General features: G+C 55.5%; 2 protein-coding genes across 6 annotated transcripts in view; one reads left to right on the forward strand and one right to left on the reverse strand.

Moving 5' to 3' along the window:
• The first annotated feature begins 1,051 nt into the window (after positions 1-1,051).
• On the forward strand, positions 1,052-18,223 carry FPGS (folylpolyglutamate synthase). 5 transcript variants are annotated; one of them, XM_080667691.1, is made up of 16 exons: positions 1,052-1,313; positions 9,646-9,774; positions 9,864-9,917; positions 9,999-10,063; positions 10,455-10,569; positions 10,714-10,794; positions 10,921-10,982; positions 11,071-11,173; positions 11,487-11,564; positions 11,750-11,897; positions 11,979-12,068; positions 12,787-12,928; positions 13,202-13,277; positions 13,708-13,774; positions 14,562-14,991; positions 17,543-18,223. In XM_080667691.1, the coding sequence occupies exons 1-15, from the start codon at positions 1,191-1,193 to the stop codon at positions 14,969-14,971; spliced, it is 1,743 nt and encodes a 580-aa protein (XP_080523817.1). In that variant the 5' UTR covers positions 1,052-1,190; the 3' UTR covers positions 14,972-14,991; positions 17,543-18,223. The 5 variants fall into 5 exon arrangements, with proteins under 5 accessions (XP_080523817.1, XP_080523818.1, XP_080523819.1 ...); XM_080667692.1 differs by having other exon boundaries at positions 17,615-18,219; XM_080667690.1 differs by lacking the exon at positions 1,052-1,313 and adding an exon at positions 8,132-8,326 and having other exon boundaries at positions 17,543-18,219.
• ENG (endoglin) overlaps positions 15,230-25,184 on the reverse strand; it is a 30,309-nt gene continuing 20,354 nt past the window's right edge. Inside the window, exons 5-15 of the mRNA XM_080667689.1 lie at positions 25,002-25,167; positions 24,596-24,722; positions 23,984-24,158; positions 23,606-23,745; positions 20,284-20,421; positions 20,020-20,058; positions 19,172-19,288; positions 18,598-18,849; positions 17,829-17,883; positions 16,662-16,763; positions 15,230-16,535 (exon numbers count right to left, since the gene is read on the reverse strand). Of these exons, the coding sequence (XP_080523815.1) occupies positions 16,411-16,535; positions 16,662-16,763; positions 17,829-17,883; positions 18,598-18,849; positions 19,172-19,288; positions 20,020-20,058; positions 20,284-20,421; positions 23,606-23,745; positions 23,984-24,158; positions 24,596-24,722; positions 25,002-25,167 (1,436 nt within the window). The 3' untranslated portion in view covers positions 15,230-16,410. The remainder of the gene's footprint in view (positions 16,536-16,661; positions 16,764-17,828; positions 17,884-18,597; positions 18,850-19,171; positions 19,289-20,019; positions 20,059-20,283; positions 20,422-23,605; positions 23,746-23,983; positions 24,159-24,595; positions 24,723-25,001; positions 25,168-25,184) is intronic.

A 25,184-nucleotide genomic window follows, 5' to 3' on the forward strand; every position in this document is an offset into this window, starting at 1 on the left:
ATAAACCTCCATCAGCCTCAATAAGAACAGCGCTTTAACTTCAGTGTATGTCCAAACCCCCATTCGGCGGGGGAGGGCACCTCTAGCCGCTGGTGGGTCTGTGCAGCCTGGACAGGGCAGGGCCTAGGATGGAATGCTGGGCGAGGAGGAAGGAGGTCCAGGTATAGCACTGCGCCGGGAAGTGGTTCCAAAGGCAGCAGGAGGAAAATACGCCGCTGGAGCTCATTTTATAGGAAAAACAATCACGAAAACTACCCATGGTTATTTGGAGTGGCTTTTCCCCCTGTGTTTTCTCATATTCCCTGAATTCATGTTTTTATTCATGCACTTCAGCCATATTTTAAAACAACCAAAGCAGGCCCCAACCCTGGAGCTTCTGGCTCCAAGCTCCCCCGACACCCCACTTCCCCACAGAACACCCCAGAGAGGAGTCAGGACTAGTGGCAGGCGTGGGTCCATCTGCTTTAGCCTCCAGCCCTGGTGTGATGGGTCACCCCAGTCTGTGGAGGGCGGTATGAGTCCCAGAACATTACCCTGAGGCAAGTCGTATCTGGCACTTGTGAATCTCAAGGCAGTGAGTCAGGCAGCAAGAGCTGTGTAAACAGGAAAGTTCTTTGCCAGCGGCTGTGTTTGGACGGCCCTCCGGCCCTCAGTGTCACCCTGCAGGCTGGGAAATGGGTCTGTGTCCGGGCTTCTTAACCCAATGATCTCACAGCCTCTCACCCCTGAATTCTACTTCTGCGTGCTCAGGGATCACAGCTGGGCAGGGCCAGGGCAAACAGGCCCTAAGAATAAGGGGGAAGGCTGTGATAAAAGGCCCAACAAAGCCAGCCCCTAGCGCTGCAAGCCTCCCACACGTGCCTCTCCCCGCAGTGTCCCCGCCTGCCTGCTCACCTTTAACCCCCACCCAGTTGTTATTTAACTCATGGGAACTGCACTCTGGAAACCTCCAGGGAGGACAAGAGGTCCCTGGGCAGGTCCCAGGATGAGAGCAGGAACCTATCAGGTGAGACCTTCCTCCCTGCACCCCGGAGGCCCTGGGCTTCTGGGTGGGGAGAAGGCGGATCTTGGGTATCCTCTCACTCCCCCTCCCATCTCCAGCCCAGCTGAAGCCTGGGCAGAGCGAGCTTGGCTTGGCAGAGGTGGCCTGCCATTACTGCCGGCCTGGGTGGGGAGCATGAAGGCCAGGAATGAAAGGTGCCAGGTCCTTGGCTACTTCCTGGCCAGTGGCTGAGAAGCTGGCGTGTGAAGCAACCATGGAGCAGCCGAGCCCATCCAGGGGGCCTTTCTCGGCTAAATCTGCCTCTTTCCAGGTAGGAGGGCGCTGTGACCTTGGACAGGGCGCCTGCCTCTCTAAGCCTCTGTTCTTTCTTTTGTGCAAATTGGTGTAAATATACCTCGGGTCCAAGATCATCAGCAATGATAAGCCCACACTTTCAAGGAAAACCTTGCATTGATAAGCCTTGGTCTCAGGGTGGTCAAGGGCCCTGAGGTTTGCCCGGTGGAGGCTCCACAGTAGGCCCACCCAGTGTGGCTGTGGAGGGTCTCAGAGCAGAACCGTGAGGCGGGTCTGCTGACAGAGGCTACCTCCAGGGTCCTGTGTGCCAGGCCTGTGTGATCTGTAGTCTGGTTTCATCTGATTGAACTCTCAGGACTACTCTGTGAAGAGGACTGCTAGTCTCATTATTAATAACTAGTGGCCTGGTGCACAAAATTCGTGCACGGGGGGGGGGGGGGTTGTCCCTCAGCCCAGTCTGCACCCTCTCCATTCTGGGGATGTCCAACTGCCGGTTTAAACCAGCAGTCGGACATCCCTTTTGCAATCCGGGACCACTGGCTCCTAACTGCTCACCCGCCTGCCTGCCTGATCACCCCTAACCACTCTGCCTGTCAGCCTGATCACCCCTAACTGCCCCCCCTGCCAGCCTGATCACCCCTAACTGCCCCCCCCTTGCCAGCCTGCTCACCCCCAGCTGCCTGCCCCTCCTGGCCTGATCGCCCCTAACTGCCTCTGCCTCAGCCCCGCCACCATGGCTTTGTCCGGAAGGACGTCCAGAAGGTCTCCCAGTCTCATTAGCATATTACCCTTTTATTAGTATAGACCAGTGGTCGGCAAACTGGCTCGCAAGCCACATGCAGCTCGTGAGCCACGGTTTGCCACTCTGTTGACTAATGAATTTGCTGACCACTGGGATAGGGGCTTAATCACAAGGAACAACAACAGCCTGTAATTTTTGGAAACTCATTAGTTTGCTGCCCACTGGTATAGACAATAACAGCCCTGGCTGGTTTGGCTCAGTGGATAGAGCATCGGGCTGCAGACCAAAGGATCCTGGGTTCGATTCCAGTCAAGAGCATGTACCTTGGTTGTAGGCTCCTCCCTGGCACAGGCCTTGGTTGGAGTGCCTGCAGGAGGCAGCCAATCCATGTGCTTCTCTCACATCGATGTTTCTGTCTTTCCCTCTCTCATCCACTCCCTAAAAATCAATGGAAAAATATCCTCCCATGAGGATTAAAAAAACAAACAAACAGAAACACTGTTGATGATCTCAGTAACCCTGCAAAAAAAAAAAAATACAACAAACCAATAACAATAAAGGCAACATGGATCAAGTGTTCACTACCTACTGGCCCCGTGCCCATTGTTATCTGCACCTTACAGATCTGAAACCATTATTGCCTGCGGTCTATAGATCTGGTAGGTGTGGTTAAGAGCCGTTAAGGACTTAGTTTGTTAAAGGTATCTAACCTTGGCACATGGGTGGAGCCCTGGCTCTGTGCTCTGGGCCCAGCACCCTCTCACTCGGCCTCCTCCAGCTCCCTGAGGTGGGCACCACTGCAACCCCCACTCTACAGATGAAGCAACAGGGCTCAGCAAGGTGAGGAGGCTCACCAAGCAGCGGAAGCCTTCCACCTTGGCTGGGGCAGACACAGGCTAGGGCTGGGGATGGGAACCCTGGGCTTGGCTACAAGGGATGAGATGAGCATGGATCAGGTTCATGTCCTGATAGACACTAGACAAGCCACTTAGCCTCACCAAGCCTTAGTTTTCCTCTTCCGTTGAATGGGTACCATGAGAAGGTGCCTCCCTCCCTCCCTGTGCAGTCTGAAGCCCAGGTAAGAATGCAAGGCTGCAGTATCATTGCCTGGAGCTGCACGCCAGGCTGGGCCATGCCTCCCGAGTCCGCTGGACAGAACCTTGGCTCAGCAGCAGGGGACGGGCAGGCCCAGATGCCAGGGTTCGGAAACAGTGGCTCCTGCAAGGTTATCTAGGCCCTCTCTCTTGGAGACAACAGCCCTAGAGAGAGGAGGTGACTTGCCCGGGGCACATGGTGTGGGTCCTTCGGGGGAGAAAGAACTGAGGGATGCCCCAGGGTCTGGTGAGTGTTGCACTTCACAGGGCTCCTCAGCAGCCCCAGGGCCTCCCTTTGAAGTAAGAGCCGGCTCAAGGCCGCAGCTCTGTTGACCAGATGACCAGGTCACCTCACTGGGCACAGGGCAGCGAGGGGGTCAGGGTCCAGGGGTGGCTTGGGGGTGGAGTCTGGTGCCCAGTGAATGATTAAGTCACTTCCCCTGTTAGGCCTTGGTTGCCTCCTCTGAGAAATGGGTCCTGGAACAGAACTTTCCTTGCAGGGGGTGTGAGGATCCAAGAGGACAGGTGCATGTAAAGGCTCTCCGCACCTGCTGGTGTCTGGAATGCACTCACATTAACTATTATTTAAGAAAATCCAAGTTACAGGTGAAAAATATTAGCCAGGGATTCCCCAGCTTGATAGGAGGGGCGAAGTCAGTAGTTATCAGAATCAAAGGAGCTGGGACAGAGCTGCACCCTGCTGGCTGATCCCCTTCACAGGTGACTCCCCAGGTCCTGTTTCCTCGCCTCTAAAATGAGCTCAGCACAGCCCTAACCGGTTTGGCTCAGTGGATAGAGCGTCGGCCTGTGGACTCAAGGGTCCTAGGTTCGATTCCAGTCAAGGGCATGTACCTTGGTTGCGGGCACATCCCCAGTAGGGGGTGTGCAGGAGGCAGCTGATTGATGTTTCTCTCTCATCGATGTTTCTGGCTCTCTATCCCTCTCCCTTCATCTCTTAAAAAAGTCAATAAAATATATTTTAAAAAATAAAAAAATAAAATGAAATGGGCTCAGCACAGCACCTGGCCAGGAGGGGGCTCAAGAAATCTTACCCCCAAGGAGCAGGTGCCACAGACAATGGTCAGAGGGTGAGATAACAAATTGAAAAAAAAAACACAAGCATTTTCCCTCTGAAAAGCCTGCTGCTCTCCGGTTCCAGCAGCGAAGGCTTTGCCCAGCTCAGAGGGGAGGAGGCAGGACTGAGCCAGCCTTTCTGTGGCCTGGCTATCGCACGGCCCCGCACCACACGACTGGTGCCCTCCTAAGGGCCCCTCGTGGCCATGAGTGGGGACCCCAGGAACTTCCGGGAAGCCACGCCAGGTTCCAGGGCAGTTTGGGCCCCTTGCTGGGCCTCAGCGTCCTGACCTGTTGGACCAGAAAGTCAAACAAGACGTGCGCCGAGGTGCAGCCACCCATGTGGTAGGAATTGTTCGTCCTTTTTCCTAATTATGCCTGCTCAGGGGACATTTTATAAAATCCACATAAGCAAAAGGGGGCAAACGTCACATCTAGCCTGGCCACCTGGAGCTAATCACCGTTACCACTTGGGGCATAACTTCCAGGCTATTTCTAAATTATTATTTTAACAAAAATGGGATCCCACTCTCCACACTGTCTCACCAGCGGGTTTGTTCCCTGAATAGTCTCATATCACAATTCACACCTCTGACCTTTCAAATAAAAAGCAATGATACCAAGGAGGTGAGCAGACTCTAAAGGAAATACAAAAGGTTTTTTTTAAAATTAAGATAAAATGCTCAGCCTCCTCCAAATAAAATAAATGCAACTGATAACTAACCCAAGAATGCATTTTCCCACATGTGATATTGACAAGGATCAAGGTCGGCTAACGTCTGTGTGGTGAAGAAAGGGCTGGCTCAGGCCCGCGGGGGTGTGGAGGACAATGTGGCAATAAGTATGAAAGTGTCCCATGCAAATCACCTCCAGCCCAGCGGTTGCTTTTCTTGGAATTTATGCATCAGATACTCTGGCACAGGAAGCAATGACAAGGATAAGATGCTCCTGATGGTAGCACTGCTTGTGATGCCAAAATCCTGGAAACCTGACTGTCCCTCCGTAGGAGACGGGTCAATACACAGCAGTACTTCCACACCAGGCAGCACTTCAAGGAACAAATCAGCGAATGGGAGGGGGGGAGGCTCTTATGTACTGACATGGCACGGCTCAGGATCAGGCCCAGGACATAAAGGTACGTGGTAAAAGTACAACGCAGACCTGCGTACATGGCCCACTCCCTGTGACTGTAAAAGGAAAATCTCTCTCTATTTGGATTTGCTTATTTCTCTGGAAAGATCACAAGAAACAGAACTTTTTTTTAAAAAATATATATTTTATTGATTTTTTACAGAGAGGAAGAGAGAGGGATAGAGAGTTAGAAACATCGATGAGAGAGAGACATCGATCAGCTGCCTCCTGCACGCCCCCTATTGGGGATGTGTCCGCAACCCAGGTACATGCCCTTGACTGGAATTGAACCTGGGACCCTTGAGTCCTCAGGCCGACACTCTATCCACTGAGCCAAACCGGTTAGGGCAAGAAACAGAACTTTGATAGCTTTGAGAGGAGGGGTGTTCGGATGCTGGCACCTGGAGTGGGAGGGGGGCAGAGAGGCTAGGAACAAGGACTCCTGGTGCCAGAGTAAAAATCTTGATTTTGTGACTTGGGCATGTCCCTTTATTCCTTTGTGCCTCAGTTTCCTCACCTGTGAAACGAAGGAGATAATACCAACACCTGTTTCATAGGATTGTGATGATTAAATGAGCAACTATGTAGAAAGTGTTTAGAGCTGTGCCTGGCCAGAGAAGTGCTACTTAGCTGTTTGCTAAGTCCTTGTCTTAGAACAGTGGTCGGCAAACTCATTAGTCAACAGAGCCAAATATCAACAGTACAACGATTGAAATTTCTTTTGAGAGCCACATTTTTTTTTTTAAAAGTACTCAGTAACTTTATTATTTTTTTTTATATATTTTATTGATTTTTTACAGAGAGGAAGGGAGAGGGATAGAGAGTTAGAAACATCGATGAGAGAGAAACATTGATCAGCTGCCTCCTGCACACCTCCTACTGGGGATGTGCCCGCAACCAAGGTACGTGCCCTTGACCGGAATCGAACCTGGGACCTTTCAGTCCGCAGGCTGACGCTCTATCCATTGAGCCAAACCGGTTTCGGCGAGAGCCACATTTTTTAAACTTAAACTTCTTCTAATGCCACTTCTTCTAAACAGACTCGCCCAGGCCGTGGTATTTTGTGGAAGAGCCACACTCAAGGGGCCAAAGAGCCGCCTGTGGCTCGCGAGCCGCAGTTTGCCGACCATGGTCTTAGAAGAATCCCTATACGCCTACTGTTGAGTAAGAAAGTTGACAAATCGAGGGGGAAAAGGAGACATATGTAAAACTTTAGACAATAAAAAAAAAGTTGACAGAAAATAGTATCATCTGCATTGACAAGGCCTTATAGATATCTAGGTGTGTCTTTGATTTCATGAGCATAGAAACTGTGGGACACACGGTTGTCAATGATTTTTAAATATACATATATTTTATTGCTTTTTTACAGAGAGGAAGGGAGAGGGATAGAGAGTTAGAAACATCGATGAGAGAGAAACATCGATCAGCTGCCTCCTGCACACCCCCTACTGGGGATGTGCCCGCAACCCAGGTACATGCCCTTGACCGGAATCGAACCCGGGACCCTTCAGTCCGCAGGCTGACGCTCTATCCACTGAGCCAAACCGGTTAGGGCGGTTGTCAATGATTTTTAAAGGAGGAAGTGAGGGGAGGGGTAAGCAAAAGAAATTTAAAACTTAGTTATGATCATTGTTATGCAGTTACTAAGTTATATACATGTATATGTATAGAGAAAGCTTCAATTATTAAAAAGAGAAAGAAACCAAGAGAGGAAAGGACCTCTTTATCTCTCAGGTGCCCCCACCTGGCCCTGAAGTGAAGAGCAGAAACCCAGCCAGCTAACGGAGGAGTCTTCCCAACACCTCCTTTGTGTATTTCAAAATCAGTCTCTGATAGTCACCCCAATGCCTGCAGGAAAGAGGGAGAGAGGTCCTGAAATTCCATCCGTTTTCTGAAGGATTGCCTTTCATCTGTGGGAACTTCTCTACAGGGGTGTTTGCAGCCACTCCCCACCCCCCTTTCTAGACCTCAGCTGTAAGAAAGGGACTCTCCATATTCCTTTTTCCATGGAGGAGAAAGGCGCTCCTCCACACAGCAAATCAAGTGCAAATCTAACCTTGTCATCTCTTTTAAAACCGTTTTATCGTCATCCAAATTTAACCCAAATTTCTTATCAGGCTGCACGGTCCTGCTGGGTGTAGCATGCTGGCACTATGGGGCTCAACCAGGTGGAAGTGCAGTTCTTGGGTGCCAGGTTCTCTCTCCAGTCGTTTGCCTTGCACACATCGTTCCCTCCATTTGCTTGGAAACCTGTCTCCCAACCCTACACCTCGCCGACTCCCCCTTCCCCCCAGGTCTCCCCCAGGATGTTGCTTTCTTCCAGAAAGACTTCCCAGGCACCCCAGTAGCGTAGGTGCCTGGTTTTTGCTCTGTTGGCCCACAATTGGGCTGTCAGATTCGCGAGGGCAGGGACCGTACCCCCGCTGCCTGTGGTCTCTGTGATGATTTGGGACATTTGGGGCCGTGGTTCAGTGACTTCTGTAAGGTCATTTCATCCGGCTCGGAGCTGGTTCGGAGCTGGTTCTGGCTTGCAGTAGAGGCTGAGGGATGCTAACTACGAGTGGCTCTTTTGACGGATGTGGCCTTGGGAGGAGGATGACAAACGCAGTGCAAGTTTACTAAGGCAGAGGCCGCCCGGGGGAACTTGCCCCTCATAAATATGGGCGAAGCCCTGGGCTCGGGAGACTGCCCCTCACAAGGATGGCACCCGCGGGTTCTCGTTGGTTCCGGTGGGCTCCTTGGGCGGCGCTGATTGGTGGAGGACGGGGCGGGGCGGGGCGAGGAGCGCCGGGGTGGGGCGGGGCGTCACCGGCTCGGGCTCAGCGTGAGGCTCCCGGGCCCAGGACTATGTCGCGGGCACGTAGCCACCTGCGCGTGAATCTCTTCCTGGCAGCGGTTTTGCCGCGTGGTGTAACGACCAGGGTCACGGGGAGGCGAGAGTTTAGCGCGCGGCCCGCGCCGCAGGAGCCCGGCATGGAATATCAGGTATCCCGCAGGCGGGCCGGCGGGCCGGCGGTACTGAGATGACACGTGGGCTGGGGCTGGGCTACGCTGCATCCCGGCCGCCAGCTGGGGAGGGTACCTAGGAACCTGAGACTGGGGAGCTCGGGGGCGGGGACATCCTGGAGTCTGGGAGTGGGGACTGGGACCAGGAAGTTGGCCTGGACCGCCCAATCTGGAAATTCTGAGGCTGAAGTGCCCCACGATAGAGTTGGAAGGGGCGCCCAGTGATAGGACCAAGAGGTCCAGTGGCTCAGCTGGGGTCCTGGTGTTCCAGAATCTCCGGAGTTAGGAATCGGGGGCAATGGAGTGGGGGTGGGGCAAGAATCTGGAAAACAGAAAACTTCCACCTGGCTTTATGCCAAGGGCCAGTTGCCAGAACCTGATGCCAGCCAGACAGGTGGCACCAGTTTGATGGGGTGGGACCTCCAACCAACTATTAGGGTCCCGAGGGGAAATAAATAGCACTCTCACTCTTACCTCCAGTGTGGACCCTCCTGAGGCTGACCTAACTGCCTTCCTGGCTGGGTGACCCTGGGCACACCCTTCCTCCCTCCCACCTTCCTTCTCTTTTCCATCTGGTGGCTTCAAGCAGCTCTTCTTCTTCTTCTTCTTCTTCTTCTTCTTCTTCTTCTTCTTCTTCTTCTTCAGAGGCGGGGTGCGGCACAAGAATGCCAATTTATTCTTTTTGCACGTATGAACACAAAATATCCCTGCAGGCCCCCCCCCAAAAAAAACCCAACAAATTTAAACAACCATCACCTTATCTCAACATGGTATACCACCCCTCCATTAATAGTTGGGAAACTACCTCATATTCAGACAGCTTTACTTTTGATTAGAATATGGAATTTCAATCATCAGGGTTAGGCATGGAAGGAAGACTTTAGGAATTCCTTATACTAATTCCTCCAGTTCTAGACCTCCAGTTCTAGAACCTTCTGTGGTTCTAGCCCCACCCCAGTAGGGGCCCAATATAGTGGGGGACCCCATTGGAGGGAATGAGAGCAAAGGCCCCAGGGGTGCAGACTGGGGAACTGGAACCAAAAGCAAGGCTAATCCCGTTACTCATGTTGCCTACCTAGCCTGGCACTCCCTGGGTGGGGCTGGGCTGCCTTAGGCTCCCATTGGCGCCAGAGCTGGAATGATGCCACTTCTCTCTCACCGGTGTCTAACCTCAAAGCTGGGCAACAGGGCTGGTCCGGCAGGCTGGTGCCCTGGCCTGGCCATTGGTACACTGGGTGCCTCTGTCCCTGTGGACCCCAAGTGATCCTTAACCTGCCACCGGGGACTGTTATTGCCAGGATGCTGTGCGCACACTCAACACCCTACAGACCAATGCCAGCTACCTGGAGCAGGTAAAGCGCCAGCGGGGTGACCCCCAGGCACAGCTGGAAGCCATGAAGCTGTACTTGGCACGGAGTGGGCTGCAGGTAAAGTGGGCAGGGCCTGTGACCACCCCCCATTTTCCTTTGTCTGTGAGTCCTGTTGCTAAGTTGAGGATCCTGTCTTTCTGTTCCAGGTGGAGGACTTGGACCAGCTGAACATCATCCACGTTACTGGGACAAAGGGGAAGGTGAAGGATGGGATCCGGGGGAGGGAGAGCATATCCGCTGGGTGGGGTGGGGACTGCCCAGACAAGAACTTTCCTTTCTAGGGCTCCACGTGTGCCTTCACTGAACGGATCCTCCGGAGCTATGGCCTGAAGACGGGATTCTTTAGGTACCGAGCTGTGGAGGGATGTGGTGTCTCCCAGCTCTCTGGGGGGCAGTAGAACCAGCCAACACCTAAACTAAGTTTTTGGAGAAAAACCCAGCCTTCGACCAGAGCCTATGTAACCTTGTGGGCCAACCCAGGGATGCACAGTGGGGCTGGGGCACAGGGAAGTGTCGAGGGACTCGGGAGAGGTGAGACACAGGCCAGTAGCATCAGCCTCACCTGGGCCTGGGAAGCCGAGGTGAAGAGCTGGGACTCTGTTGAGGGCAGGGGAAAGGGTTTTCAGCAGGACAGTGACATGATCAGATTTGTGTTTCTGACAGACAGGTCTGACGGGGGTTGGGGGGAGGCCTGGGGATCCGGCAGGGAGTCCTGATGACCTCAGGTCTCCCGGCAGCTCTCCCCACCTGGTGCAGGTGCGCGAGCGGATCCGCATCAATGGGCAGCCCATCAGCCCCGAGCACTTCACCAAGCACTTCTGGTGCCTCTACCATCGGCTGGAGGAGACCAAGGTTTCCATACCGGAGGGCTGGTGGGGGGACAGAGCGGGCACTGGAGCGGGTGGAGGGACCCAGAAGGCACTGCACTCCCAGGACCCCACCTCCCCAGAGCAGCGGCTGCATGGACCTCAGGCTCTGGCGTGTTCCTATCCACAGGACAGCAGCAGCTGTGTCTCCATGCCTGCATACTTCCGCTTCCTCACGCTCATGGCCTTCCATGTCTTCCTGCAAGAGAAGGTCTGTTCCTGCTCCCTAGAGTCCTGTGTCTAAGGCCTTGGGGAGGGGAATCTTAAGCAGGCTGGGGGCTCCCATGTGACCTCCAGGTGCCCTGTACCTCCTGCCATGCCCTCTGACCCTTTGCAGGTGGACCTGGCAGTGATGGAAGTGGGTATTGGTGGGGCTTATGACTGCACCAACATAATCAGGTGAGGGCGGCTGCCTGGGGAGAGGGATGATGGTCCTTAGCCCAGGTGGCCCAGGGCAGGGGCATCACGGGCCTTTTGTCTTCTGCAGGAAGCCTGTGGTATGTGGGGTCTCCTCTCTTGGCATCGACCACACTAGCCTTCTGGGGGACACGATAGAGAAGATCGCATGGCAGAAAGGGGGCATCTTCAAGGTGATTAGGCAGCCCCAGGGAGGGGAGGTACATGGGCCTGGCCCTTAAAGCTCAGGGAAGTGGGGCTGGGGCAGGGTCCTTGGTATCCTGACTCAGGAGGGGACTTGGGCATCAGTGGGGTCTGGGTTCTTGTCTCAGCTCTGCATGTGGCTGGAGCAAGTTGAGCCTCATCTCCAATCATAGTCTCCCCATCAAGTGGTTCCCATCGGTCCTATGGGGGAGGCTAAATGGGCCGCTCCGACCCAGGGATGTGGGGGCCAGAGATGAAGGTGGAGGACCCTCAGTAGCCCTGTCTCCTCTCTGTCCTCCACAGCGTGGCGTACCTGCCTTCACCGTGCCCCAGCCTGATGGGCCCCTGGCAGTGCTGAGGGAGCGTGCTGAGCAGATCTCAGTGAGTGACTGGAAGTGCTGGGGAGCTGCTTCATCCTTTTGGGCCGCTGCTCGCCCAGCTGGAGCACTCTTGGTTCTAGGAGCAGGGCTGGGTTCTTGCTGGTGGGGAAAGATGGAGGAGCTGACGACATCAGGAAGGGCCTCCTGCCCAGGGAGGCAGCAGCAGCTCCTCTGACTCCTCTGCAGTGTCCCCTCTACCTGTGTCCACCGCTGGAAACCCTGGAGGAAGGGGGGCCACCGCTGACCCTGGGCCTGGAGGGAGAGCACCAGCGGTCCAATGCCGCGTTGGCCTTGCAGCTGGCCCGCTGCTGGCTGCAGCGGAAGGACCGCCAAGGTAAGTGGGCAGGGACTCGTGGAGCCTGCCTCTGAGGGTTCTGAGAGCACCCGGTCCCACATCACCCTCCCTTGCCCCCAGGCATTGGGGAACTGAAAGTGTCCAGGCCAAGTCTCCTGTGTCAGCTGCCTCTGGCACCCGTGTTCCAGCCCACAGCTCATATGCGGCATGGTGAGTTAGACCCTCCTGCCCAGCCGGTCCCTTCAGATGTTTCTCTCGCTTTGCTTTTTGAGAGGTGGGGTCAATTCCATATGGTGCCCAAGAGAAAGGACTCTGAAGTCAGTAAGCCTCCTTGACCTTGAGTTCACGAACTCTCTCTGAGCCTCAGTTTCCCCTCCTCCAGATTAGATGATTATAGGACCCACTGTGAGGTGATGTCACCAAGGGACTGAGCCCAGAGCCAGTCCAGTATGGGATAAAGTGCCCAGCCAGTGGTAGCTGCTGTTACTGTCAAAGACCATGAGATTCTTAAGAATGGTGATATTTGTCAGGCTTCTTCCCCCAAAGCTTTCAGCACATAGTAGGTGCTCATGGCTGTTAAACCCCTTCAGCAAATGGTTCCAGTGTGCCCACTGTGTGCCAGGCCCCATGTCAGGGCCATGATACAGCTCTGGGGCCAGGTAGATCTTGAATCACATCCCAGTCCCAAGACTGATATGCCCTGTGACCTAATCTCTCTGAGCTAAGGGCTAATATATGATAGTAGCCCCTCTGAAGGCTGCCTAGAAGATTCCATCAGATGAGGCAGAATTGCTGATTCCTCTGGCACCGGTCATAGGCTCCTGGGCTGATCAGCTCCTTGGAGCGCTCAGACAGGGGTGCGTGCTGTGGGGCGGGTTATGTGTGCGAGTTGAAGAATATGGGAGAGTCTGAAGAGCCCGTCCCCCAGGGCTTCGGGACACAGAGTGGCCTGGCCGGACGCAGATACTGTGCCGCGGGCCCCTCACCTGGTACCTGGATGGCGCGCACACCTCCAGCAGCGTGCAGGCCTGCGTGCGCTGGTTCCGCCAGGCGCTGCACCGCCGCAAGAGGTGAGTGCCGGGCGGAGTTGGACAGGGGCGGGGTCCGGGGTCCGTAGGGGCGGGGCCTCGGGGAAGGATGGGGCGAGGTCCGGAGGGGCGGGGCCTCGGGGAAGGATGGGGCGAGGTCCGGAGGGGCGGGGCCTCGGGGAAGGATGGGGCGGGGTCCTGGGGGGCGGGGCCTCGGGGAAGGATGGGGCGGGGCCAGGCCAGTAGAGGGGGGATTGTTTCTGCGGGAAAGGTGGGAGGTGCGGCTATTCCCCGCCTCCTCCCCTCTCCTCGCAGTGGGCCTGAGGTGCGCGTCCTGCTCTTCAACTCCACCGGTGACCGGGATCCGGCGGCCCTGCTAAAGCTGTTGCAGGTGAGAGGCCGGCGGGTGGTTGGGCCACAGGCAGCCCAGCCCTGTTCTGGCTGTGTGACACCCCACATCCCTGAACCTCCTTTCCTCAATTGTAGAATGGGGCTAATTCCTGGATTTGGAGCGTGTTTAGTAGCTAGGTGACCTTAAGCTGTAGCCCCGCCCCCAGCTCCTGTTTCCCCATCTGTACAATGGGGCTGTACTGCCCAGGCCACAGGCCAGGCAGGGGGTCCTGGGGTAGCTGGGGGAGAGGGGGTGGCACTGAGGTGCTGTGGCTGGATTTATGCAGCATCACCCCAGGGGAGGGCATCTTCAGAGATGCGTGTGGCGGGGCGGGGGGGGGGAGGGAAACTCCCTGTGCTGCGTGGAAGACAGGGTGGGGGTGGGCATCCTCTCGGGGCTCTGACCCAAGCTTTGCCTCTTGGCCTTCTAGCCCTGCCAGTTTGACTATGCTGTTTTCTGCCCTAACCTGACAGAGGTGTCATCCATGGGCAATGCAGGTGAGAGGTGGCAGACATGGTCCCTTGAGATGGGCAGGGCGTGGAGGGCCCTGAGGTGGGCTGCTCTGCTGGTGACTGTGGGAGAGGAGCTGGGTTTGCCTTATGGTATAAATATCCTTGGATACATTTTGCATGTGGCCACAACACTAAAAAGGAATTATCGGGGAAAACATTTTTCAAAATGCAGGTTAAAACCTACTGATGGTCCTTGAAATCAGTTAGTGGGTCTCAACCAGCATTTTCTACTTTAAATGAAATCGAATAGAAAATATCTGTGTATCTTGCACAAAGTAAGGGCAGGTACTATTTTATGAAGATTCTGTTCCAGATATTAATATACACATATGTGAGTACTGGGTTGCCATTGTAAAATGTATTTTTTTTTTTACAATGGGTCCCATTAAAATATTTTTGAAATAATATTATAAAAAATACAGCTCCCCAGGCCCCACATCAGACCGCCTGGGGAGAGTCTGGAGAGCCCAGGAACCAGCCTTTCTGCAAAGGCTCATGCAGGCCCGTGACGGCCCCTGTCCAGTGAGGGCAGAGAGGCGAGGGTGGGGACATGTGCTCAGTGGGCAAAAGACCCAGCTATGGAGCTCAGCTGCCTGGCTTTGCTCATCACCAGCTCTGAGACACTGGGCAAGCCACTGAACCTCAGTTTCCTCATAGTGTCCACTCTGAGGACCGACAATGCATGTGAAAGGCCCTGCATTAAGCAGGTGTCCACAGCGTGCTTGCCCTTCCCCCATCCGCCTCGCTGATGCGCCGTCCCTGTGTCCTGCAGACCAGCAGAACTTCATGGTGACCCTGGACCAGGTGTTGCTCCGCTGCTTGGAACACCAGCAGCACTGGAGCCGCCTGGATGAGGAGGCGGCCAGCCCGGACCTCTGGAGCACCCCCAGCCCAGAGGCTGGTGGGCCGGCATCCCTGCTGCTGGCACCCCGCCTGCCCCACACCCACGGCACCAGCTCCCTCGTCTTCAGCTGCATCTCCCATGCTTTGCAGTGGATCAGCCAGGGCCGGGACCCTGTCTTTCAGACACCCAGTTCCCCAAGGGACCTTCTCACCCACCCCGTGGCAAACAGCGGGGCCAGCGTGCTCCGAGAGGCTGCTGCCATCCACGTGCTGGTCACAGGAAGCCTGCACCTGGTGGGCGGCGTCCTGAAGCTGCTGGATCCCTCCCTGTCCCAGTAGCTGAGGCAGTGGCGTTGGAGGTGAGGCCTCCCACCCCTGCCCTGCATCTCTCCGTGAACTCCCACATCAGGTGCCTTTTGTTTTCTGCTTCCCTGATTCTGTCTAGACTGGCCCAGGGGCCTGGGCTCCGGGCAGTGAAATAGATGGCTGGTTGGTGGGAGGTTGAGATAGGACATCCTGTCTCTGAGCTCTGAGCCTGTGGTGCTTGGCCTCTCCGTCCTCCCTCCTGATAGCCGGGGGGCGGGGGGTGCGTTCTCCTGGGGTAGCAGGCCCGGCTGTCAGCCTAGCTCCCACCAGACTTCGTCCTGGCCAGGCCTAGGGTCCTGCCAGCTGTAGGTCGCTAGTTTCCCTCCTCTCAGTGGCCTTCTGGAAAAGGAGAGGGTCCCTGCCTGGGGGCCCGTGGGGACAGAGGGTGGCTGGATTAAATGAAAATCTTTAATTTTTGACCTCTAGCTCCCTCAGCAGATAAGGGGGGGGGGGGCGCGCTGTGGTGGCACAGAAAATGGATTGTGCAGGAGCCTGGCTGTGTGGCCTGGGACCCCTCCCTTCTGAGCCTCAGTGGCCCGATGCTTGTCGACCACTGCTTTGTGACTGAGAATTCTCATTCCCATTTTACAGACGAGGGAACTGTGGCTGGCTTATGAAAGCCGTGGCACCTGCCCACAGTCACAGCCAACAAGTGGCAGGTTCAGGATTTGAACCCAGAGCTGCCTCCCCCCATCATTTTAGGGGCCCCTTCCCTTCCCGGCCTAGCACTGGTTTCATAGTCTGATTTATTGGTGATGAGTATATAGGGGTGGGCCCAGGTCAGGCAGCCTGGCCACTCCTATCTGCTGCCTTCCCGATGGGCGAGGAGGAGGGGTCTCCATGTGACAGTTGCAGGAAGGAGCTAGGCTCCCCCATTCCCAGGCTGGGCATTCCTAGGCTTCAATCCCCAGCCTCCCCGCCCCCCACAAAGTTATGCCGGTCCAGAGCTGTGCTGCTGGGATCAGATCCTGGTGGTTCTGGGCTGGTCATGAAGGAGGCGCTTTTGGCCTGAGGAGGCTGGGCAGAGTCTTTTGAGTTCTCACCTCCTGCCCAGCCCACGTCATCGAGGGCTGGATCCAGTTCAGGATAACAGGGACGTGGGTTTCTACAACAACGTGGACATACAGGGCAGTGTTCTGTCTCTCTGTGGTCCCGGGCAGCCGTACCCCAGGCCCACTGAGCTTGAAGGTTCTGCAGGGTGGGGTGGGGGGACCCCAAGGTGTTCCAAGCTGGTGCCCCCGCTGGCAGCAGGCCTCTGAGAAAGAGGCAGAGGGCATGGTCCATCCTTGGTCGAGTAGAAGGGTTGGGATCCTGGGGTGAGTTCATGATCAGTGGTTCCCAGCTGGTGGCTACTCAGTCTCTCCGGCTGGGCAAGGGCTGGCCGGGTGGCCCCCGGGGCTCCAGGCTGGGCACTACGCCATGCTGCTGGTGGAGCAGGGGGTGCTCTGGGTGCTCCCGATGCTGTGGTTGGTGCTACTGCTCTCTGAGGAGGCCGGGGCAGCCACCGCCACCACGGGCTCCCGCTTGCTGGGGGGACCTGGGGGCAGGGGCGGAGGTCAGGGCCCCGGCCAGGGCTCCCCACTCCCCCAGAGGCTTTGCTGGGCTTCCCCGGGGGGTGGTAGAGGGGTCCTGAGCACTCATGGTGGGGGCCTGGGATACTCACGTGTGTGCGAGTAGATATACCAGAGCGCAGCGGTGAGCAGGGCCCCGATGAGGAAGGCGCCAAAGGTGATGCCCAGCACAGCGGGCAGGACGAGGGTTTTGCCTGTGCGGCCAAGGGAGGGACAGCTGGGTCAGCGCTGCTGCCTCCTCCCTGGCCCCCGCCCTGGCTCCCTACTCTTGTGCTGGCCAGGGGCACAGGTTTTGGTGTGAGTCCCAGCTCACCCACTGCCCTGACTTCTCTAGCAACCTCAGTCTCCTCATCTAGCAAATGGGTTCAACACACCCACGCCTGGCACTTAGCTGTGATTGCTATGCCCATTTACCAAGAGGGCCTATCCAGGCCCTGCCTCCCAGTGCTGATGGAGATGCATTTAGGGAGGCTGGCTGGCATAATCGGAGCAAAAAGTGGGGCCTGGGAGTCCAGAGCCCATCCCTCCTCACTGTGTAACCTTGGGTCAGGCCCTGCCCCCTCTGAGCCCGATACCCCGGTAGGGACAGGCAGACCAACTCTGAGGGCTCTCTAGCTCTGCTCTTGATTTTTCCAAGCCTCATTCCTTCCACACCCCTGGCTCCTGTGTGATCGGGCCAGGCAGCCGCCCCTGGGGCCTGAGTTCCTATCCATGCACTGGGGTTATTAGCCCTTGTCTCCTGGTTGTGAGCCGGGAGTGGGGCTCCATCCTGGCCTGGCCTGGTGGCAAAGAGGGGGCTACCCCCCCCCCACATCTGCCCCCAGAGTCAGGGACTCTTCTGTGTGGTGGGGGCCTGGGTCTAGGGAACTAAGAGAGGCTGGAGGGTGCTGGGCTGAAGGACATCCTCCACACGGGGGCCTGAAGGTGAGGCCAGCACCACCCCATGGTGCTTTCTGTCCCCTGTCCCGTCCAGACCTGAGTCTGAAAGCCCCGTCCCCCCAATGAGGTCAACTAGCCACGTGGGGTCAAGAGTCCCGTCCCACAGGGTGGTCGTGAGCAGAGGAGTCTCTCCATCCGGAAGATGCAGCTGTGGATCCGACTCCAGGCAGCTGGGGAGCCCTGGTCCTGCCCTCCCCGCCGGGGCTGCTCTCTCTCGGGTCCTCCCTGCTGTGAGCCTAGGCCCCCATCCCTCTGGGTCGTCTGTTGTGCCCCACTCTGACCTCAGCCACGAACCCCAGAGAGACCTGGGGAGAGCTCACCAGGCATGTCAGGGCTGACGATGTTCAGGCGCATAGAGACGGGCCTGCGGACCTCCTGGGGAAGGAAGAGAGCGGTGTGTGGCACAGCCTCTGAGAGGGAGCTTTCTGGCTTACTCCCCAGCACCAGGCACCAGGCCCCAGTCCCAGCCCACCCTGGGCCTTGGCTTTGCATCCCATCCCACCACTTTCTAGCTGGGAGCCCTCGAGCAGGTCCTGGGAGATCTGTGCTATGGAGGTGTGTTGGGGGACAATCCCTGGCTGCTCCTGGAATGTTTCACACAACCAGACCCTCTGTGTGAAGGGCCTGAGAGGACTGTGTCCAGGCTGAGGGCCTGAGAGTGGAGATCCACTGGACGGTGAAGCACTGTGACTAATAAATACAGAAAGTCAGAAGGTTGTCTCCTGTCTGAACCCTCTTCCCCGAGGCCTCCTGTTCACAGATTACACTGGTGATCATGCTTCGTGGGTAGGTGGGTGGATGACTGGGATGGTGGAAGGACTATGGACGAATGACTGGGAGGGATAGTGGGTGGACGGATGGGTGAATGGACGGCTGCAGCTACATAGCCTACCAATGTTGAAGACATAGCCAAGTCATCAGAGGCTGTGGGGTTGCAGGAAGAGTACCCCTGATAGCCAGGAGCCACACCTGGCTGGCTCTGCCCCTCGCCACCTGGTCTCACATCCTCCTGGGCTGTTGTGTCCCTTCCTGAACCCCCCACACCCAAAAGCCACCCTTGACATTGGTCCTGGCCCAGGCCCCACTCACCAGGGATGAAGTCCCCAGACGCATGGCTACGGTGCAGCTGAGGGTGCCAGCCTTGGGCGTGGGCACCATGTAGCCACGGAGGAGGAAGCTGAAGCGCATGTCACCTTGGGGGCCGGGGGCCAGCAGGCTCACACAGCTGCCCTTGGGTGTCTGGTTCTGGATGAGTTCCACGGTGTCCGCCTCAGGCCTCAGGTCCAGCTGGCAGCTGTCCAGTTTGAGCTTGATCTCAGGGGTCGACGGGGACATGCTCACCTGCGTAGGTAGGCAAGGGGCCAGGCATGAGCAGTTACTCTTAACACTCCCCCCTGCCTGCCCTCATGAGATAAGCTAGATTCATTCTGGAGTTACTGCCCCTGAGCCCCGGTGGTGGGACAGTCGTGGGCCTGCCTGGAGGAGGAGGTGACATTCCACTCCGCGTCTCTGAGTGCTGCCTTTTCTCTCTCTCCCCTCCATCATGCTCCGTCTGGCTCCCTTCTTTCTCTGGAAAGTTGAATTCTCATTTCTGTACTAACGTGGGAAGCAAGGCTCTGAGAGACCCCAGGAGTGAGCAGCCCTGGGAAGCCAAGTCCAGTACCTGCACAAAGCCCTGCTGCCCCATCTCGATGGCGTTGGAGGCCTGCAGGAACTGCGGGGTGAGGTAGAGGCCCAGCTGGAAGGAGAGGCTCTTCATGTTGATGCACTGCACTGCTTTCTGCGGGAGATGGAGGGAGGTGGTCAGGCTGGGAGGCGCCCCCAGGGAGGTGAGGGGTGGGGATGGGAGCAGGGGTCATGGTCCAGAGGAGTTGCCTGACCCTCACCCTCACCTTTAAAAAAACACACCAGCCTGGCTGGCTGGCTGAGTGGTTGAGCATCAACCTATGAACCAGGAAGTCAAGGTTCGATTCCCGGTCAGGGCCCATGCCCAGGTTGCGGGCTTGATCCCCAGTGTGGGATGTGGAGGAGGCAGCCGATCGATGATTCTCTCTCATCATTGATGTTTCTATCTCTCACTCCCTCTTGGAAATCAATACAAATATATTTAAAACAAACAAAAGCTCACACCAAACTAATATTAAGAGCTCACTCCGCACCTGGCCTGTGTGAAACGCTTTCCCTGTGTCATCTCAGTGGCTGCTCATAAGCACCCCCACAGAGGGGATCCTCTTATGCCACTGCTCACACACATGACCTTGGGGCCCAGAAAGCAGAAGTGTTTCGCCCCAGGCCACACAGCCAATACATGCTAGAACCTGCTGGCTCGCAAGGCCGAGAACACAACCCTCAGCAGCCCTGCTTCTACTGTACAGAAGGCGAGGCTGAGCCCCAATGAAGACACGTGACAGGCCAGGCTCAGGGCGAGTTTCCTGAGGCCTGCTCCCTCCCAGGCCTGGAAGGGACCCCGGGACCTGGACCGGATGTGCACACGGTGACCATCCATCTCACCCGCTGCGGTGATGAGCTGGACAAGAGGCTGACGACCACCTGCAGAGACAAAGCCAGGGAGCTGTCAGCCAAAAATGACCGAGGATACCCCGCCCAGTTCACCGTTTTACAGATGGGGAGGCGGAGCCAACCCTGGCTACCTGGGCCTTGTCTTCCTACCAAGCACCACGCCCCACTCTCCCCAAAGGCCCTCAGCCCCTCAGATCAAGGAGGCGCCTGAGGGGGCACCCAGAAGGCTGTTCCCTTTCCTGCCCCAGCTCTTACCTCATTTGTGACCACATTTTCTGTCACTTTCATGCCACAGCTGGAGTAGGTGCTGTGCAAGACAAGCTGGTCGCCTCTGTCCTCAGCCTGGCAGCGGGGGTCCAAGAAGGTCAGGCTGCTGATGTCGCACTTCAGAGACTAGGCCAGGGTTGGGGGACACCGTCAGGTGGCACCCGGCTCCCTGGGGTCTGTCCACCCCAGCACCAAGGACGGATCAAAACCCAGGGCCACAGCCTTCCTCTGCTCCCCTCTCCGTTTTTGTTAGATTTTGTCATCCTGCACCATTTAAGACGATCCCTTTCCTGAATTTGACTCGCTTTTGTACTTAATCTTGTCTTAAGCAATAAAATGTGCGACATCGTGCGTTTGATTTACTATGTATTGTCTTCCTTCTAATACATATTAAAATAAATGCAGAACGATTACAATTTTAAAATTCATGTGAGTTCGACATACCGTCTTGCTCACAGCCCCAGGGGCATGCAGACCCCACCAGCATAATCCAGTCTCAGAACCATGGGCTCCTGGGCCTGCCTGTGCTCAGCAAACTTCTGGAAAGGGCCAGATAGTATGTTAGGCTTTGCAGACCAGGTGGTCTTTGTTGTAATTATTCAACTTGGCCTTCAAAGTCTGAAAGCAGCCATAGACCACATGTACATGTGGCTGTGGCTGTGTGCCAATAAAACTTTATTGACAGAAACAGGCGGTGGGCCCTAGTTTGCCAGCTCCTGTTTTAGAAGAATCAAGTCTTAAAATTTCTCAGTCACATTTTAGCATCAAAGAATCTCAGTCTTAGAGGTGAGTGGGTGGTTAGAGGTCCCCCTTGAGTTCAGCCAGCTCACACCCACCCCCAGAACGCTGTCCCTGACTGCTGCTGCCTCTTGCTGCCCAGGACACCTTGAGGAGACATTAACCCACCAAATACAAAGGGCTCTACACGGGGAAGCCCCAGTGACCCCGGGCCTGGGCTCAAATCCGCATGCACGCTGACCGCTTTCCATAAACCCGTGAGAGGCTGCATGCCCTGTGTTTGGGGTGAATCTGTTCAGACCCTTTTCTCTGTGTTTTCTTCTATACAGACATATGTACTCAAAGGAAATGTGTGGATTTATTTTTTGTATTTATTTATTTTGATTTCAGAGAGGAAGGGAGAGGGAGAGAGAGAGATAGAAACATCAGTGATGAGAGAGAATCATGGATTGGCTGCCTCCTACACGCTCCCTAGGGACCAAGCCCGTAACCCGGGCATGTGCCCTTGACTGGAACTGAACCCGGGACCCTTCAGTCCGCAGGCTGTCACTCTATCCACTGAGCCAAACCAGCCAGGGCTATCTTTTTGTATTTTTAACAAATGGCACCATACTGTCCTTTATGCTGTGGCTTGGTTTTCTTGCTGAACAATAAGTTATAGACATCTCTCTGTGTCTACATGTATAGATCTAGCACATTCTTTTTAGTGCAGTGTAATGTCCCAAGATTGATGGGTGACCATGTAGTCATCCAAGCCCCTTGGGACTGGGTAACAGTAACGCCAGCTTTCGCTGGTCACCGCACCACCGCCCCCACCTCCCCGACATCTGCTGGGGCAGGTGCAGGCAGGGGAGGAGGCAGCAGACAGATGGAGTTTCATATAGGCCGCTATACCGCCCCCCCCAAAAAAAAACAACAACAAACAACTCCCACACGGACTTAAGCACAGACTTAAAAGTCCTACAAGTCCCAGAGGACATGGATGATTGGCCAAGGCTCCAGCAGCAAGGTTTCTGGCCTCAGAACAGCCAGAAGACGTCACAAAAGGGAAGATGGGAAGCTAGAATGGCCCAATTTTTTCAACTATCCAAAGTGTTACAAACAACTGTAGCCACAATTTAAAGAACTATAACAAACCAAGAGGAATTATCTTGGTAAGAATGAAGGACAAAGGGCCCACATTTTTTTTTTCTTTATGTAAAAAGCTCATAAAAATCATCAAGAAAAATACCAAGCCACAGTGATAAAGAGCCTTAGGTTATTATCAGTCATATGGAGCCATGCCCACACTCACTACTAAGCAAAGAAGTATAAATTAAAATAAGACTGGAACACCACATTCCACCTCCCACATTGGCAAACATTTTTTTAAACAAAAATTAGAGTCGAGAGAGAGAGAGTCACGGTGCTCTCATAAATCAGCAGTAAAAATTGGAATCATCTTTTGGAAAGTGGGTTGTCAACATGTATCAAAACTCCCAGAAAGTTCACTCATTTTAACCCAGCAATCTCACTAATGTGGAAATCCAGCCTAAGAAAACAACCCCATACTTAAAAAAGTCTGCACAATGACATTTTCTGCATATTTATAATATTACAGAACTGGAAACAAGCTAAATGTCTAAAAGGGAGGAGGGGTTAATGACGGCCTGTCAATATGATGGAATAATATGTGCTCATTAAATGTGATATTAAGTACATATGTCAAAGTTCTAAAAATACGTTAAGAGACTATAGGGAGACAAACAAGTGCATCTGATATGATTCCACCATATAAGAAACACACAGAGGGCCTGGCTTGTTTGGCTCAGTAGATAGAGCATCAGACTGTGGACTGAAGGGTCTCAGGTTCGATTCCGGTCAAGGGCACATGCCTGGCTTGATCCTCAGTTTGGGGCGTACAAGAGGCAACTGATCAATGACTCATCATTGATGTTTCTACCTCTCTCCCCCTCTCCCTTCCTCTCTGAAATCAACACAGAGAATACATTCTAGAAAGAACCAAACCAAAATGTTGGTAGCCATTGTCTTTGGATGGAGAGATTGAGATTTTCTTCTTTTCTACTTTTTCCACATTTTTTAAAGCCTGCGTTATACTATATAATCCTATATAATAAAAGGCTAATACGCAAATTGTCCCCTCCACCGGGAGTTTGACTAGGGGGCAGGGCCAGGCCCAATCCGGCTGGATCGGGGGTGGGCTGGCTGGACCCCACCCGTGCACGAATTCATGCACCGGACCTCTAGTTTTTTAATAAATATCCTTGTTCTTCATATTGTGGAGGTATTCTAAGTGAGCACCCGGCTCAGCTTGCTTTCAGAATGAATACTGACAACAACCTCGTAGCTATTTATTGAGCACTTACTGTGCACCACAGCTGGCTCAGCATGTCAGGCCTCATTTAATTCTCACCACACGGTAGGAACCATTTTCAACCCCATTTTACAAGCGGGAAAACCGAAACTGGGGAAGGATGTGAGAAATCCAGGGTTAGGGCCCCACGATTCTTAGGTCAGAGGAGGGACCAGTTGGGCCCTGTCAGCTAGGCCAGAGGGGCAGGGATTCCCTTACCCAGATAAGATTTTTCTTGAGCTCCAGAGTCATGGTGTCATCAGAGCAGTTCGGATGGAACAGGGTCATGAGCAGCTCCTCGTTGCAGCTCTCCTTGGGGGGGGTGGTCTGCACAGGTGTGGGTGAGGTCTGCAGCCTACCTGCGGGGCAGCAGAGGCGGGCCAGGTGCACCGTCACTGAGGGACAGTCACTAAGGTGTCTGTAGGTAGCTACTCTCACTGTCCCCGTGTTGCAGGAGAGGACAATGGGGCTCTCACGGGCTGATGCGACCTGCTAGACTCACACAGCGGAACGGGGGTGCACACCACACTGTGGCAACTGGTCCAGGGAGAGGGCAAAGGAAGGCAGGAGGGCAAGGGAAAGGAGCCGGGTGCTCACCACAGCTGCTGGCCTGAAGAGAGATGACACTGGCCAGAGGGACCTCCACGAAGGATGCCACCACACTGGCGTTGAGCCTCTGGGCCTCCCCGAGCAGGCCTTGGGGTGTGTCTGGGAGCACGTGGCCACTGATGCTCTCCTCTGGAAAGATCTTGAAGGAGTATTTACCAGTGGCCTAATGACAGGGAGAGAGGCAGAGCAGGGGGTCCGAGTCAGGGGCGCACAGCCTGGCCCGGGTGCCGCAGCCCAGCCGGGGTTCTGCCAGGCCTCTCCTTTGCTCCTGCTCTTTTCTCTGCCTGGGCCCCCTCCCCTCATCTACTGACTGCTGTTTGTCCTTCAGTTCAGCACGGGGTTCGCTTCTCTAGGAACTTTCCCTGAGCCTGTGGGTTGGGTTAAGGGTCTCCCAAGGAGACGATGGAAAGCTCCCTGGAGGAGGCGGCATCTAGGTCTGAAGGAAAGATAGGTAGTGAACAGAGGAACAGGGTGGGGCCAGAAGTATCATCATCAGGTGCAAAGGCTCAGGGCTGGGCGCTGGTGCAGGGCATCTGGTCCTCTCCTTCCGGAGCCTTGGAGAGGCCTGCGTGGCTGTCCGGGTCTGGGAGCGAGACTTACCCAGATCTGCATGTTGTGGTTGGCGTCGATGAGCCAGGACACGTAGGGTGGGCCCTGCAGGATGAGCACAGCGTCAGGATCCCCTGAAGTGCAGCTCAGCTTCACCTCCACAGTCACTGTCCGGGGCCTGCGGGGAGACAGACCGCCCGTCAGCGCTGGCGGGAAGGCCGGATTGGGAGGGTCCTGACTGGGGCAGGCCAAGCGGGTACAAGGCTGTTACCTGGTGTGAGGAAAGGACGTGGGAATGGGCGGGGCTTGGGCTCACAGGGGCGGGGCCCAGGGGTGGGTGGGGGCAACTCTATTCTTACCTGGCCGGGGGCGGAGGGAGGGCGGACACTGAGACTTGGACAGGGAGGAGCTTAGTGGGGGGGGGGGGTGCCGATGGGGTGGGGCCAGGCACCCTTACCTGGCCTCGGAGCCCGGCAGGACCCTCAAGATGTGCGCCTGCTTGTGACCAGCCACACCCTCCAAGAAGCAGCCGCGGACCGAGCCCTCCGTGTGCGGCCACCATTCGAGCCTGTGGCCCATGTCCATGTTGGGTTGGAGACTGCAGGAGGACGGTGACCTCGGGGCTGCAGAGACAAGCGTA

Source organism: Plecotus auritus (genome assembly GCF_963455305.1).
Source record: "Plecotus auritus genome assembly, chromosome: 5".
NCBI classification, from domain to species: Eukaryota; Metazoa; Chordata; class Mammalia; order Chiroptera; family Vespertilionidae; genus Plecotus; species Plecotus auritus.